A 13,764-nucleotide genomic window follows, 5' to 3' on the forward strand; every position below is an offset into this window, starting at 1 on the left:
CCAGCTGAATACAACCGACGAGGCTTTGCGTGAGGTGAATTTAAGTGAGATTCATGCTGACAGATAGATAGGAGCAAATGTAGGTATCAACATAATCTGTCAGTCTTTCATCGTTGTCATCAGTTTGTCAAATAAAGAGCAGCAGTGGTACCAATAAGTTGACTGTGAGACTGGCACACAATTAATCATCATCAATCATTATGAACCCACACATCATTAGACCATACAATGTTTTTAGACGCACATTCTGGAGGAAACAATTGTCTGGAAAGGGGTAAATTCTGGCATTTATCACACAACACATGTGATATTGATAGCTACGTGACAACTTGGAACTGGATTATTACCCAGCAGTAACTTCCAAAAGGTTTAAAAAGGAAGCCAAAATGAACGTAGGGTGGTATCAAAAATTAAACTTCCTCTAATGGCCACTAGAGACTCACTTCAACCCCACCAAACTGTCAAACGCCATAGACTTTCATTTTAATGAGCATGTTTTAACACTGGCACAAAAATCGGGGCTAATGTGTATAGCTAAATTATGCCTTCAAGCAACATACTGGAGGCCTTGATGTTGCCTTTTTTTGCTAGCTAGTAACAAAGTCTAGCATGTTGCTAACCAAGCCAACTAGCTTTTAACAAGTACATAGTGTAGTTCTGAGTCAATTTAAATAAATTCAGTTTCATTAACTTTGTGCCAAATCACAACAACAGTCACCAGTAGGTTAATATTATAAGGTAAAGACTGTACACTAATACAGAGAAACCCAACAATCAGATGTTAAGTTCTTAGCACTCGCTAGCTACTTAAACTATGTTTCTAAATTGCAGTCCACAAGCCAAAGGGTGATGTCAAAGTAGCTACATCCATGTTTTAAATACAGTCCTTGGTTATTACATGAAAATTGGCATGCCCTTTTGTTTGTACACGAGAATATTAAATAAATACACAAACCGGTGATTTGTCATAGCAGGCTGGGTCTACAGAACTGCTGCTGCCTCGACGACTCTCATAACCTGGGTTGGATTCACCTCCCACGGGCAACTTTGGTACGGGCATGGGGGTGGCAGCAGTGTGGGTAATTAGCGGTGGAGTCAGGTTAGACTTCAGGTCCACATGACCATTTGCAGGCACTACTAGTAGAAGAAAAGTGAATGAAAAAGGAGGACAAAACACTTTACAGTGGTGAAATTGATAAACTGAATAAAGACATGAGAAAAAGCAGGAATAGGGGAAAATGTGGTACACCCTCAGTCATACAGTGACTATAAAAACAACAAATATATGCCTCTTACTGTTATTGAGCAACATGAATATTTCAAGAGGGCATTAATCTTATGGGATGCGTAGGAGAGAATATTATGTTTGGCAGCAACACAAATGCATGACGTGCAGGGGAATGCAATTTTAATAACGCTAATTCCTCCGTCTTCGAAACTTTATCTGAGGCCTAGAAGATGTTAGGCTCTTCCAGCTAAGTAAGCAGTTTTACACAGAGCATTTGAAGGGGCTGAAGGGGAGATGATACAGTACATTTGGGAGTTGTACTCTATACATATAGTAGTGTATCCACTGCACTTTTCAGTCTTCGCCAACACTTATTAGAGGGGATGGTATGAGGAATTATGGATGAGGCCACTCTGCCAACTTGACGTTGTGCAGAGAGACAGCCGGGCACGTGCCCACCGAGAGTGGTCGGAAGTTGGAGAAGAGACTGACAATAGGAGACTACAGACATAGAGAAGCCTGGGGAATGTTTTCACAGGGTACTTTTTAAATGCGTGAGGCCTAACTTACTGCTGTATCACAAACTTTTACGTACAATTTTTAAAGAATTGCAACAGTGTGTAATCCACAGGAGTCTAGCAAAGATAGAGGGAAAAATGCAAACACAGATGGCGGATGTTTAAACAAATGTTCGTAATAGGGGCTTTAAATGAATCCCACAGGCTTGAACTGAATTGTTCCCGTTGAGCTAAAATCAATACATGTAGTCTGTGTACATGCTGTATGAACAGCAGATGGACATGCCTCACCTGCAGAGGCCGATAAATCCTTCTTGCTGCCGTTGACGTCCTCCATGCTTCGTGCAAAGGAATCAATCTCTGAGCCTGATTTAGAAGCATCACCCTTGGCACACAAAAAAAGCACACATAAAAAGTGTTACAGAAAAAAAAAAAAAAAAACATCTGTGAAAATATCTGGGGGGGATTTTTGCAAGATTTAAGAGAAAGCAGGTGGGTTGACGTTGCCTCTAAACACAGATCGCTGCTCAGCTACCTCTACTTTCTGCTTAACGTCAGTTCTGGTTCAGACCTGACTGCGGATCAGTCAGTAGAAGCAACCTCTCTTTGTAAGCAGGTGGGTGGGGGTGTGGTCTTCGTGCTCCCGGAGACGGGCGCTCACAGGTAACGGGTGGGGAAGGTCATTGGAGTAAAGCGTTGCCATGCAAGGAGAAGTGATAGAGTTCAAAGAGAAACCACACTGAAAAACTGAAAGTTAAACAGTAACATGAAGCTTTTTTTGTCTTTAGGAGAACCTGGCCGGAATATGAGTTCAAAACTTTGGAGTTGCTGTGACTCATTAACAGCTAAGAGCTTCAGTGTGGTTGCTGGTTCTACGGTTTTCACAAGTACATACAAATACGCAAAATTCCATAAAACATACTCCACTGTAGCATCTCTATAAGTCACAAAAACAGTTTGACTTTTATCAGAACAGCTGAAGAGTTTTGGTCTTCTTTCGTTCTCCATGATTCCTCATTTGTTGCGCTACACCGGAGCCCAAAGACTGCATTAATATGTGTGAGGGTGCCAGGTGGATGCTGGATTAATAGAATGCCAACCCAGTGAGTCAGACCTCTGTGGTAGCAAAGTGAATAAACTGTGTGCAGAAAAGCCTCAGGACCTAATCACCATGCACCTCCTTTTGAACTAACAAATTACTTTCCTGATACTTCCCATGAGTATTGGAGAGAAACAAAGGAGGAATGGATATATTGCACATCGTATTTGTTTACTGCGCAAGTGTTGGGTATGCTATCTTTGAGAGACCAATTTGCATTTAATTCTGCAGTTAAATCTACTATTTTGTACCCCAGACTGATCTCCCTTAAACTCTAAAGGATGGGGAAAATATGTAAAGAGAGTCGAGGGCTACTGCAGTCTTTTGTTGTTACCTTGCTCATCACGTTCCTGCATCTAGAGTGCTTCATTTGTTGTCTCGCAGAAAGAAAGGTGAAGCTGAAGATATGTGGTAGTTACAGTAGCAGCAATTTCTAAAAACAGATATCAACATATCACGATAGAATTTATGCACCTACTGGGTACAGTGACTTCCTCTCACAGTCCAGTCACATGGATTTTAGCTTAACTTATGATTCTAAATTAACCCTAAGTGTCAGCGTGGGGATGAATGGTTCTCCATCTACGCGTTAACCCAGTGATGGACTGACAACCTTTCCAGGGTTTACCCCAACTGTCGCCATCTGCTGCACTGCAACCCTATTTTTGAATAAGTGGTTATGACAATGAATGGATGGATGGAAACTTCTGCAGTAGTCCTACTAGCGTTAACCGATAATGGCTTTGGCTTTACAGGATAAAGCTGTCATTGTTTTATTAGCTTTTTACTTTAATATCTGTGTTAAATGCCAGACAGCTATCACAGGTTAGAAGTAGTAGTAGTAAAAGTCAGAATAGTAAGTAATCCCTCTTTATTTTATTTCAAGGGTCCAGTTTGGAACATTATCGTTTTCCATTCGTCCCCTAAAACATATTATTTATAGATTTGGGTTATCTGCCACTTGTACCTTCCTGTTAGACCCAAAGTCAAACAATGATTTCATCAAAACATGATTTTTTTTTCATGTCTGAATTGCTCCTTCGACCTTACAGAAGCTTTTGTTATTGGGTGCTGGCTGATCAAGTCAATCAACTGATCAAGTCAGTCTACTAGTTTTTTTTCAAAGGAGAAGGTGACCAGTTGCAAGAAATTGTAGCAATTAGTTTTAAGGTAAGCGATATTGTGAACACCTCAGTCACCTTCAAGTTATAAAGAACGCAGCTGCAAGCCTTTTAACTAGACCCAAGATGTTTGTCTACATTTAGTTTAGTTAGCTTCCTCGCAATGAGTAGAGCAAAAAACAAGATGTTAAATGTTCCATTTAAGGCTCGACCTTGATTTCAGTAGTTTATAGGGTGTTACAAAGTAATAGTAGTAAGTAATGTTTCTGCATTTAATTTCAAGGGTCCAGTTTGCAAACTGTTACGTTATTGTTTTACATTCTCACTAACTGTTATGGACACCGGAGTAGTAGGGAACAAAATGGTAGGGTTTCAATATTATTGAATATTTTGAGAATAAAGTCAAAATTTTGACATTAAACTTTTTGTTTCAACTAACAAGTGCTTCAGCTGGTATACTCTGTACAGCAGTGTTTCCCAACCTTTTGGAGCCATGGCACATATTTCACATTAGAAAAATCACACGGCACACCACCAAACAAAAAGTCACAAATAGCATATTGATCATTTTCCCCCTACGCACCAGGTATAGCAGAATTGGTTCAGGTTGTCCCCAGTATACCTTTTTTCTTTTTTCTGACCACTACTCGTACTACGGCCTTCATCTGGGTCGGAATTTTCTCCAGGACCCGGGTCAGATTGTTTACTTTTTCTTTTCAAATATTTATCTATTGCTATTAGGGCGACCGTGGCTCAGGGGGTTGGGAAGCGTATCTGTAACCGGAAGGTCGCCGATTCGATTTCCTGTCGTTGTGTCCTTGGGCACAGTGTTGCCAACTTAGCGACTTTGTCGCTATATTTAGCGAGTTTTCAGACCCCCTTTTAAAGACTTTTAAACAGACTTTTTTTCTAAAAAAAAAAAAAGTCGCTAAAAAAAGACGTGAAAGCGCATATCGCTTTTACTCTCAACAAGCAGCAGGTGCTGTAACGCAGTCAGTTCTTCTTTTACTCTTACGCTGTTTTGTGGATCAGGTTTAAAACTACTTATAAACACACACACACAAAGTAACTCCACCAGAGTGCCTATTTCGGGTCACTTTTGCCGGTCCAAGCCCGGGTAAAGGAGCAGGGTTGGAATTGTGACATTAAAAAAAACAATAATTGCTAAAATAAATTTAATTTGTAGTTCTAAATAAATTCTAAATGCATTTAGGACGTTTTTTACTCACTTTATGTCTCTTCCACGATGTTATTTGTCTCTCCAACAACATAGATTACAATTACATTAGCATGACCAATTATGCAAATTAGGCGATGACGTCATTTAGCGACTTCTAGCGACTTTTAGGACAGCCAATAGCGATTTTCCTTACTGAGGAGTTGGCAACACTGTTTGGGCAAGACACTTTCAGTGTTGCCAACTTAGCGACTTTGTCGCTATATTTAGCGAGTTTTCAGACCCCCTAGCGACTTTTTTTCTACAAAAGTCGCTAAAAAAAGACGTGAAAGCGCATATCGCTTTTACTCTCAAGAAGCAGCGGGTGCTGTAACGCAGTCAGTTCTTCTTTTATTCTTTTACTCTTATGCTGTTTTGTGGATCACAAGGTTTAAAACTACTTATAAACACACACACAAAGTAACTCCACCAGAGTGCCTATTTCGGGTCACTTTTGCCGGTCCAAGCCCGGGTAAAGGAGCAGGGTTGAAATTGTGACATTAAAAAAACAATAATTGCTAAAATAAATTTAATTTGTAGTTCTAAATAAATTCTAAATGCATTTAGGACATTTTTTACTCACTTTATCTGTCTTTCACGATGTTATTTCTCTCCCCAACAACATAGATTACAATTAGGTTAGCATGACCAATTATGCAAATTAGGCGATGACGTCATTCAGCGACTTCTAGCGACTTTTAGGACAGCCAATAGCGATTTTCCTTACTGAGGAGTTGGCAACACTGGACACTTTACCCTACCGCCTACTGGTGTTGGCCAATATGGCAGCCTTGCTTCTGTCAGTCTGCCCCAGGGCAGCTGTGGCTACAACCGTAGCTTGCCTCCACCAGTGTGTGAATGTGAGAGTGAATGAATAGTGGCATTGTAAAACGCTTTGGGTGCCTTGAAAAGCGCTATATAAATCCAATCCATTATTATTATTACACGCTGCGTTTTCTCACTCACAGCATGACTATTATGTAATTTCTTCTTGGTGTTCTTCTGTTTTACCCATTTCATTAGAGCAGGTAGTTGTGCTGCCCTCTAGTGGTAGAGAATGTAATTGTTCTGCCCGTTACTCACGCTGGTGCTTCGAGTACTAATCAGGTGGAACCAGATAATCTTCCACGGCACACCTGATCATTTTTCGCGGCACATAGACAGTGGTTGGGAAACACTGCTCTACAAAGTGACTTGTGTAGATGAGTTAACAAAACAACTTGATCAGCTGGCCTGTTATTGCTGTAATAAACCATACCCCACTTTACTACACAAGAGTGTAACCATTGATATCCTTGCATCTGTCCATTGCCAGCTATTTCTTTTTGCGCAATCCGGCTAGCTCTTCCAGGTTTGTGTAGTTTTTCCTTCTGACCACATGCAGCTTTCAACATCCTCATACCTAACTGTAACTCATCTACAGAAGACCTTTTATAGTGGGTATAGTGGTCATGACTTGAAACGACAAATTTAATTTCCACGTATTGACGTCAAAATGTAAAGATTAAAAATGGGCTTTAAAATAATATTTCTCAAAGTAGTATTTCCACTTTATTCTTAAATGAACAATAATAATGAAAAGAATCCTTTTTTTCTAAGATGGCCCCTTCATAAAAAGTCCCTCCAACCTAATCCCAGTGAAACAGAAATCTAGCAGATCTACTGTTTTTGTTATTTTTTGTTTTTTAATAATTAGTTTTAAGGATCTTCCTACATTTTGGCCATTTCTGACCTTCTAAAGATAACATCTTGTAATTTTGATACAAGTGACTTCTGTCGGTTACTAAGTCCTGCCTTAAAGCCTTTTCGTTCAGAGTTTGATGCTAAACTGTTCTGATTAGTTGGTCTGAATATGAATATTTTGCCTTGTATGAACCAGTAGTTTTGTTTTTTAGAGCAAAGAGACCGAGGCTAACATTTGTTTAGCACTGCTCTCGAAAAATGCCTGAACAGAAGCGTTAAACCGCAGACAAATTGTCACACATCCACCAACACGCAGACGTACCGCTAAACCAAACACAGAGCCAACACCCACAACAATTTATCACCACACATAAATTTAAAAAAGAATAAAAAAATCTGTTTTAACCGCTGCAGGAGCTTGTTTCCCACAGGGCTCATCAAACCACATGCAATCAATCAGAAGGGACAGCTGTGATTGGACAAAGCCAGTGGACCGTCAGCACTAAAATTTGGTGTGTGTGCAGTGTGCAGTATTATCTTCTCTCTGTGTATCTCACAAGAAGTGAGATACACAGATACACAGATACACGGTAAGAAGTACGTGTGCTACTGGTCTTGGCTTCTGTTCTTGGTGAGCAGTCTTAAGTTAGGAGCTTGTACCTGCAGTCTCTGTTCAGTGTAAAGGTCAATATGGCAGAGTGTCTAGATGTTTACTCACAGAAAAAGGGAAGCCAAGGGTTTTGTTGTATTGGCTTTAAGGTAGAAGTAAATGAGCAGACTTGGCAGGTCCAGGTAAAGAGAAATGTCTGCTTTCCAAGGCACAAAAACGAAAAGATGACCTAAAGCAGCATCAACATCCACGACTCCTACGCTGCACAGGTGCAACATTTCTCAATGCGAAGGACTGAATCAAACAGTGCAAAGTATGTGTGATTAAATGCCCTCCCATTTCATCTAGAGGCCAGGTTTGCATATAAAATCAAATAGAAGATATCTAGAAGGCATGGATAGACATAAATTTTGTTACTGGCAGAAAACACAGTGAGGTCAACAAGATGCATCTTTGCAAGTTTTTCCTGTTTTGTTTTGCACTGATCCTCAGGCTTTAATCTTGTATGATTTCATCACCCTCCAGAGATGAAAGAGTGAGACTATAGAAAAATAACTCTTAAAAAAAAAAGATCTTGGTGAGCTCTGATGGAACATTTGCTTTGATTTCTCCTGGAACATATCATACAGATCATTCTGTTGCTTTATAGTGAAATATGTTGTCTTCCATGTACTAATTTTCTGTTATGTGCCATCTTTCTAGCATATTCCTATACGGCAGGTACTTCAATAGTTTTGTTATGTAATAACCTAAAAATGCCATCCAAATGTTACTTGTTTTTACAGCAGCAAACATTACTTGAAGAGCAATATTAGTCTGACCTAATCACTGTGTTGCAGCAGCATGACCTTTGATTTATCTACAGGTGGCACTAGCAGGTCAATACAGACAGAGTAACTTAAAAAGGGCAGTCCTCCCTACACGTGTCAAAAGAGCAAGATCTGGACAATGCTAATCTTCAGATTGTCATCTATCTAGATCCTGTAGATAGAAAATTTTGCAATGTTTAAATTTTCATTAAAATAGCTAACGCTATTACTTAGCAACTGGCTGATTGCAGGTTTAATTCCTGGCTGTGCTCTTTTGGCATGTTGGTGCCGTCTGTGCATCTGGTATTCTAACCAAGAATTACACAATGAAGGTTTCATTGGGGATAAGAAGGGGGGGGGGGGGGGGGGGGGGGGGGGAATAAAAGGTTTAAACCAAAGCGGGGGGTGGGTGGGGGGGTGGACTCGAGGGAAATCCCTGGTCCTGAAATTGGTTGTTTGGATAGGTTGTTTACACTCTGCCACCCCAATTTGGGCACGGTGGTGGGAGCAGGAGATGGGCCAGACCAGGTCTGCTGCTGATAGCCGGACAATAATAGACACCGGCAGCACACGGGGGATCTCAATTATGTTGCTTCAAAAAGGGTGTAAATGGGAAACGGAGGGTGGCTGTTGATAGGAGGAAGTGGAGTAATTGTTTACGTGTATGTGTGTGTTTGTGCACGTGTCCACAAAATTTGTAGCCTACCACAGCTGTACATCACACAGAATCAGATTTGCCTTTGCCTATGTATACTGTCCTGTAACACCAAAACACTCACATCTATGGAAGAATAAGCTAGTAAAAAAAAAGTAATTTAAAAAGTATATTTATGTTATGCATGACTTTAAAAGTCTGCTTTTTATTAGCAGCCTGTTGAAAACCACATTTATTTGAGCAAGTTTGTAATTAAAATCTTTAAACTAAATGCTAACATCTGCAAATTTAGCCGAGAATTCAGGTCAATTGTTTTTCTATTATTACCTTTAATTGAGATATTTCCTTCTCAAATATTTTTTTGCAATCAGTATTTATGTTTTCAGCCAATTTATATTTTCTGTCTAACTGGTCAGTCCACCAGTTAGACAGAAAACAGAAGTAAACATTACTTTGTGAAAAAGCATGGTGACCAAACAATGACTCAACATAAAGTCAAAAGAAAAAACAAACATAAAAGCTCATCAGGTTCATGATCCACCACAGAAACAACCGTGCATTCTATCTCAGGTCACCAAATGCTGAATGCTGTGGTTGCAAAAAGACTTCTGGTCCTAAATGATGGATCTTGTGTAAGCACCTTTCTGCTTTACTGCTCAGCCACTTATTCTGGGTCATACTGATTAAAAAATCAAGTCTTTTTTGTAAATCTTGGCCACACCATGTCTCAAAATGAACATGCACGCTCATTGGCAAATGTTCTGTCAATCATCAGTCATTAGCATGTGGTTGAGCAGCCAGAACCACTGCTTGTTGTCACAGTAGTGCAGATAGTGAAGTTAGAAACACTCATCTCGGGTAATGGCTGACATAATGGTAGCTACCTCCCTCTTTTATACTGTCTATGTCGAAAACCTGTTAGGTGATTGCTGCTTGACTCAAATCAGACCAATATTCAACGAGGTGTTATGAGTATTGTGAAAATATTAAAGTGCCCATAAATGGCAAACATGACCAAGGCCTTGAGTAAAATTTGAGCGAAGACCCGTTAGTTGATGACTGTGTGTATGTTTTGACCAAAACTCTAGGAGAAGCAGAGATTCTTGTGAACAGTGGGTTGGACGGACAATGGACAGACCAAGCTCGCTGATCCGTCAGCTGGACGAACTAAAAGCTGATTCACTGAACTTCCCTCTGCTGGATGGAAGTTTTGTGTATAACTGACTACCCCACCTGTTTCATAATGCAGACTTTTATGTGATTTTTGCACAAGGTATTTTTGTCATGGTTTGTAGTTTTTGTAATGTATTTCCAGGGTTTCAGTTCTATTTGTTTTCTTTTCTGTGCTTCTTTGTCTTTCTAATTTCACCCATTCCCTTCTCAGTCATACTTCTTTGACTTCTTTCTGATTATGTAACCTGCCTTTTTTTTAAGATTTACTCATTCAAATTAGTGCAGTTTATTAATGTCTGTACCAAAAATTTATAGCATGGAAATTCATCCAATAACTCCAAGGAGCAAGCCAGTCACAGGAAGGCACTGAAAGAAAAATGACAGTGAAAAGCCAGCAAAGACTTTAAAAAAAAAATCACTGCCAGAAAACCAATCAAATTGAATGATAAATGGACTTTTCCTTTCAAATCAATTGAAATTAAAGAGTTTTTAAAGTCCTGCAAGGACTTGTGCTGGTACACATGTCAGTTAAGTTGTGTTCACAGAATAATAATTAGGTTAAAAAAAAATATCACCATACAGGGTTTAAGGGGTTCTCTGTTTCACATATGGGTGGCATGCAGAATGTAACCAAACTATGGAGTACTAATAGCTATTTGAGGGAAATAGAGGGACATAAAACTAATAACCGATTTGACCAGTACACCAGAGAGCAGACTCCACCCAAATTCTCCATGTCATGCCCCAGTAAGCTGTTGAATTTTAGCAGCTATGATATTGGACTCAGAACAGTCTTACCACATAAAAAGTCCTGGATCAGTTTGGATAGTGTTCAAGTGTGCAAAGTTAGAGGACGTGAGGACTCATCTGTTTTTTAAAGGATTCATTTCACTGAGTGTAAGAACCTGGATCCTCTTCCCCCAAGCCATTTATTAGCTCTCATCCTTTAGTCGAGCTGGATTTCTCTGTCAGTGCCGGGGTCAACCATAAAGCCAGCACTCACCCCGTTTCTCCCGCATGGCCCAGCCAGATAAAACAGGAACAGAGAGGAGGGGGGATTTTTTGGCTGAGCTGGTGGATTGTTCTTATCTGGAGGCTAGACAGAACGGGTGGAGGGCTGGTGGGAGTTGAGCTTTCTGATGTGGAGTCTGCTCTTAAGGTAGGACAAGAAAGTAGGAAAACACACACAACAAAGCATATGTTGTCTTTCAGATACTCCACACAGCAGTCCCTCGGTGCTGCTCTTAGTATCAACAGAAAAGACACCATGCAGGGTTAGAGAACTTCTAGATGATGTGACAACTCCTCTGGCAGCCACATTGGAGCTCTTTTGCCACAAGGCCACTTGGATGACTTAAAACTGGCTTTCTGTGCGCTTCACTCAGGAAGACACAGCTTATGTAGCTGTGATGAATCAACACTGAATTAGCTGAGTTGTTACATATGCTGAACTGCTCATTTTAAATGTCTTTATTGAAAGACATATTTTTTCCATCTACCACTAGCTCCATTAGATCGGCCCAGACTTCAGCCACATGAACAAAGACTTTTGCAGCATTTGAACAAACAATTTCCTCCTAACATTCTTCTTGGCAATTATTCGCTGCTTTCCAATCAGAGAAGCAGATATTTTCTAACACAGTTGCTCATCTTATGTACTCATAACTTAGCCAAGAGAGTTTAATGTCCTTTCTAACCTTGGACAAGCTCCCACTTCAGTACTCTGTTGGATTGGATTGGCAGCAGCAAAGATCTCAAAACTTCTGTGAATAAAATTGAAACTACTCTGCACGACTAGGAGGTACCAGGGGGCAAGTTTGAAAGTAAATTAGTTTTCCTAATTTGGTTAAAATGTCCCTTTAAGACACTAGGAGCAAGCTGTGTTTAGAGCCATCTCTTATTACTTACACATATTAGGATTTTTAATTTAGTAGGCAAAGTGTTTGCGAATGGTGATATTCATCAATCAGTCATTAATGAGCTGCGCTTCTGCAACAGAACTCCAAGGTGTAGCTGTTGAGAGGTCAGAGGCATCACCGTAAAGTCTCTGTACGGGCTGGGGGAGGGGGGGAAGGGGAGGAGAGGGAGAGCTGATGCAAGGGAGCGAGAGGGCGGTTAGTCAGCTAAATGGAAGAAGGGAAGGTGGAGCTGCAGAGCTGTACATACCCCTGAAACAACAGGCAGCTGAATGAGGCTCAGCTGGGCATGCAAGTCCTCCCGCTTGGCCACTTCCTATTAGCGGAAGTGATCGGTGCAGCCGGACAGGAGAGGGAGGCACACACAGGAAAAGAGGCACGGAGGTGAGAGGTTGAATCACAGCAGCAGACGAGAGCAGAAGGACAAGGTTAGAGAAGATTCAGCATGTTGGAACATTTGCAGTTTACCATGCGACAGAACATGTCAAAGCAACTGTCCTGGATCGCAGTGTGCAGTCGTGAGCCGTACACGTGCACTTCAGCGGACTGAAAGCTCAGGGAGTCAGGACTGCAGGACAGAGGTGATGCACAGCCGTGTTTTCTCCACCAGGCAGCCCACTGATGTTTCGTGTGATGAAATCATTTTCTCACAAAGCAGATATGAAAATGATCCTCATATAAGCATGAGTCCTGTGCAGTAGAAACCGGCACGGAAACATTCCTCTGCAACTGGCCCATACCGTGCATGTTTGTGCTTTGGTGTCAAATGCATGTTTATTGTCACAGTGGGAAGTGCAATAAAAAGAAAGAAACACTTTTCCCTCTCTTCTGTTAAAAGCTCTCTCTAAGGTGGTCTGGTTGCATTCTCTGCAGCGGATATTGGATTCTGTCAAACAGACACATGGGCAAAACCTGACAAAAGGACACAATGGTGAGGGTGGACACTGGTAAAGAGCAGGAAGATTATGAGTATGGTGATGTGAGGGGTAAAGGAAGGAGTTAAGATAACAAAAAATGATAAGCATGATAAGATTTCCCTTCTGTCTTTAATTCCAAAGCAATATGGACATTTGAAGTACTCCACTTCTTTGTATGTGGCTGTGTGTGTGTGTGTGACTTGGCACCAACGGCGTACATGTCTCCTGGCTTTGCTCACATCATTCAAGTGCCCGTTACCTAGCAACCCTGACGCAGGGAAAGTTTGGCTGACTAAAAATAAACTTAGTGTTTGCAGAAAAGGATGTAAAGCTGAAAAAAATAAGGTAGGGAGAATTACGCTGGCAGCTCTGCAGTAATACAGGAGGGCAGAGGGGGAATACAAGAGCGTAAAGGTTTCCTCATACAGCTGTAGGCTGTGCATTGTACTGTGTGAGCCTGCAGTTGTTTTTCTACTCTGTGTTTCTTTTCTACTTAAGTGAACATTTATTCACATTTCCAAAATGACATTAGCACAAACACAAATCTGAGTTTTATCTTCGTGTTAGAAAATATAAGCACTTATCTACAGTGTCAGGCTTACATGACATTAGTTAATGACCAAAACATTCAACATATGCTGCAGTCCATAACATAAATGGATATAGCAGCCGTTTATGGGAAAATTAAAAACAATTTTTTTAACGCAAATCCTGAAGTAGTATGATCTTTTAAATTACCTTTCATCAATCAGTCTATCTGGAGAGGTTTCTTAACTCGTTAGTAAGGGTACAGAGTTTGTCGTCAAATGTCGTTTTTAT

General features: G+C 40.6%; 1 protein-coding gene across 14 annotated transcripts in view; it reads right to left on the reverse strand.

Moving 5' to 3' along the window:
• Positions 1-13,764, reverse strand: part of cacna1g (calcium channel, voltage-dependent, T type, alpha 1G subunit) — a 234,357-nt gene that overhangs the window by 87,620 nt on the left and 132,973 nt on the right. For 10 of the 14 annotated variants that reach the window (XM_085170412.1, XM_085170418.1, XM_085170414.1 and 7 more), the window contains 3 exons: positions 12,279-12,344; positions 2,038-2,131; positions 956-1,137 (listed from right to left, as the gene is read on the reverse strand). In XM_085170412.1, the coding sequence (XP_085026538.1) occupies positions 956-1,137; positions 2,038-2,131; positions 12,279-12,344 (342 nt within the window). The remainder of the gene's footprint in view (positions 1-955; positions 1,138-2,037; positions 2,132-12,278; positions 12,345-13,764) is intronic. The other 4 variants (XM_085170420.1, XM_085170424.1, XM_085170413.1 and 1 more) reach the window with 3 other exon arrangements.

The sequence above is a fragment of the Neolamprologus multifasciatus genome, chromosome 8 (genome assembly GCF_963576455.1).
Source record: "Neolamprologus multifasciatus chromosome 8, fNeoMul1.2, whole genome shotgun sequence".
Classification (NCBI taxonomy): Eukaryota; Metazoa; Chordata; class Actinopteri; order Cichliformes; family Cichlidae; genus Neolamprologus; species Neolamprologus multifasciatus.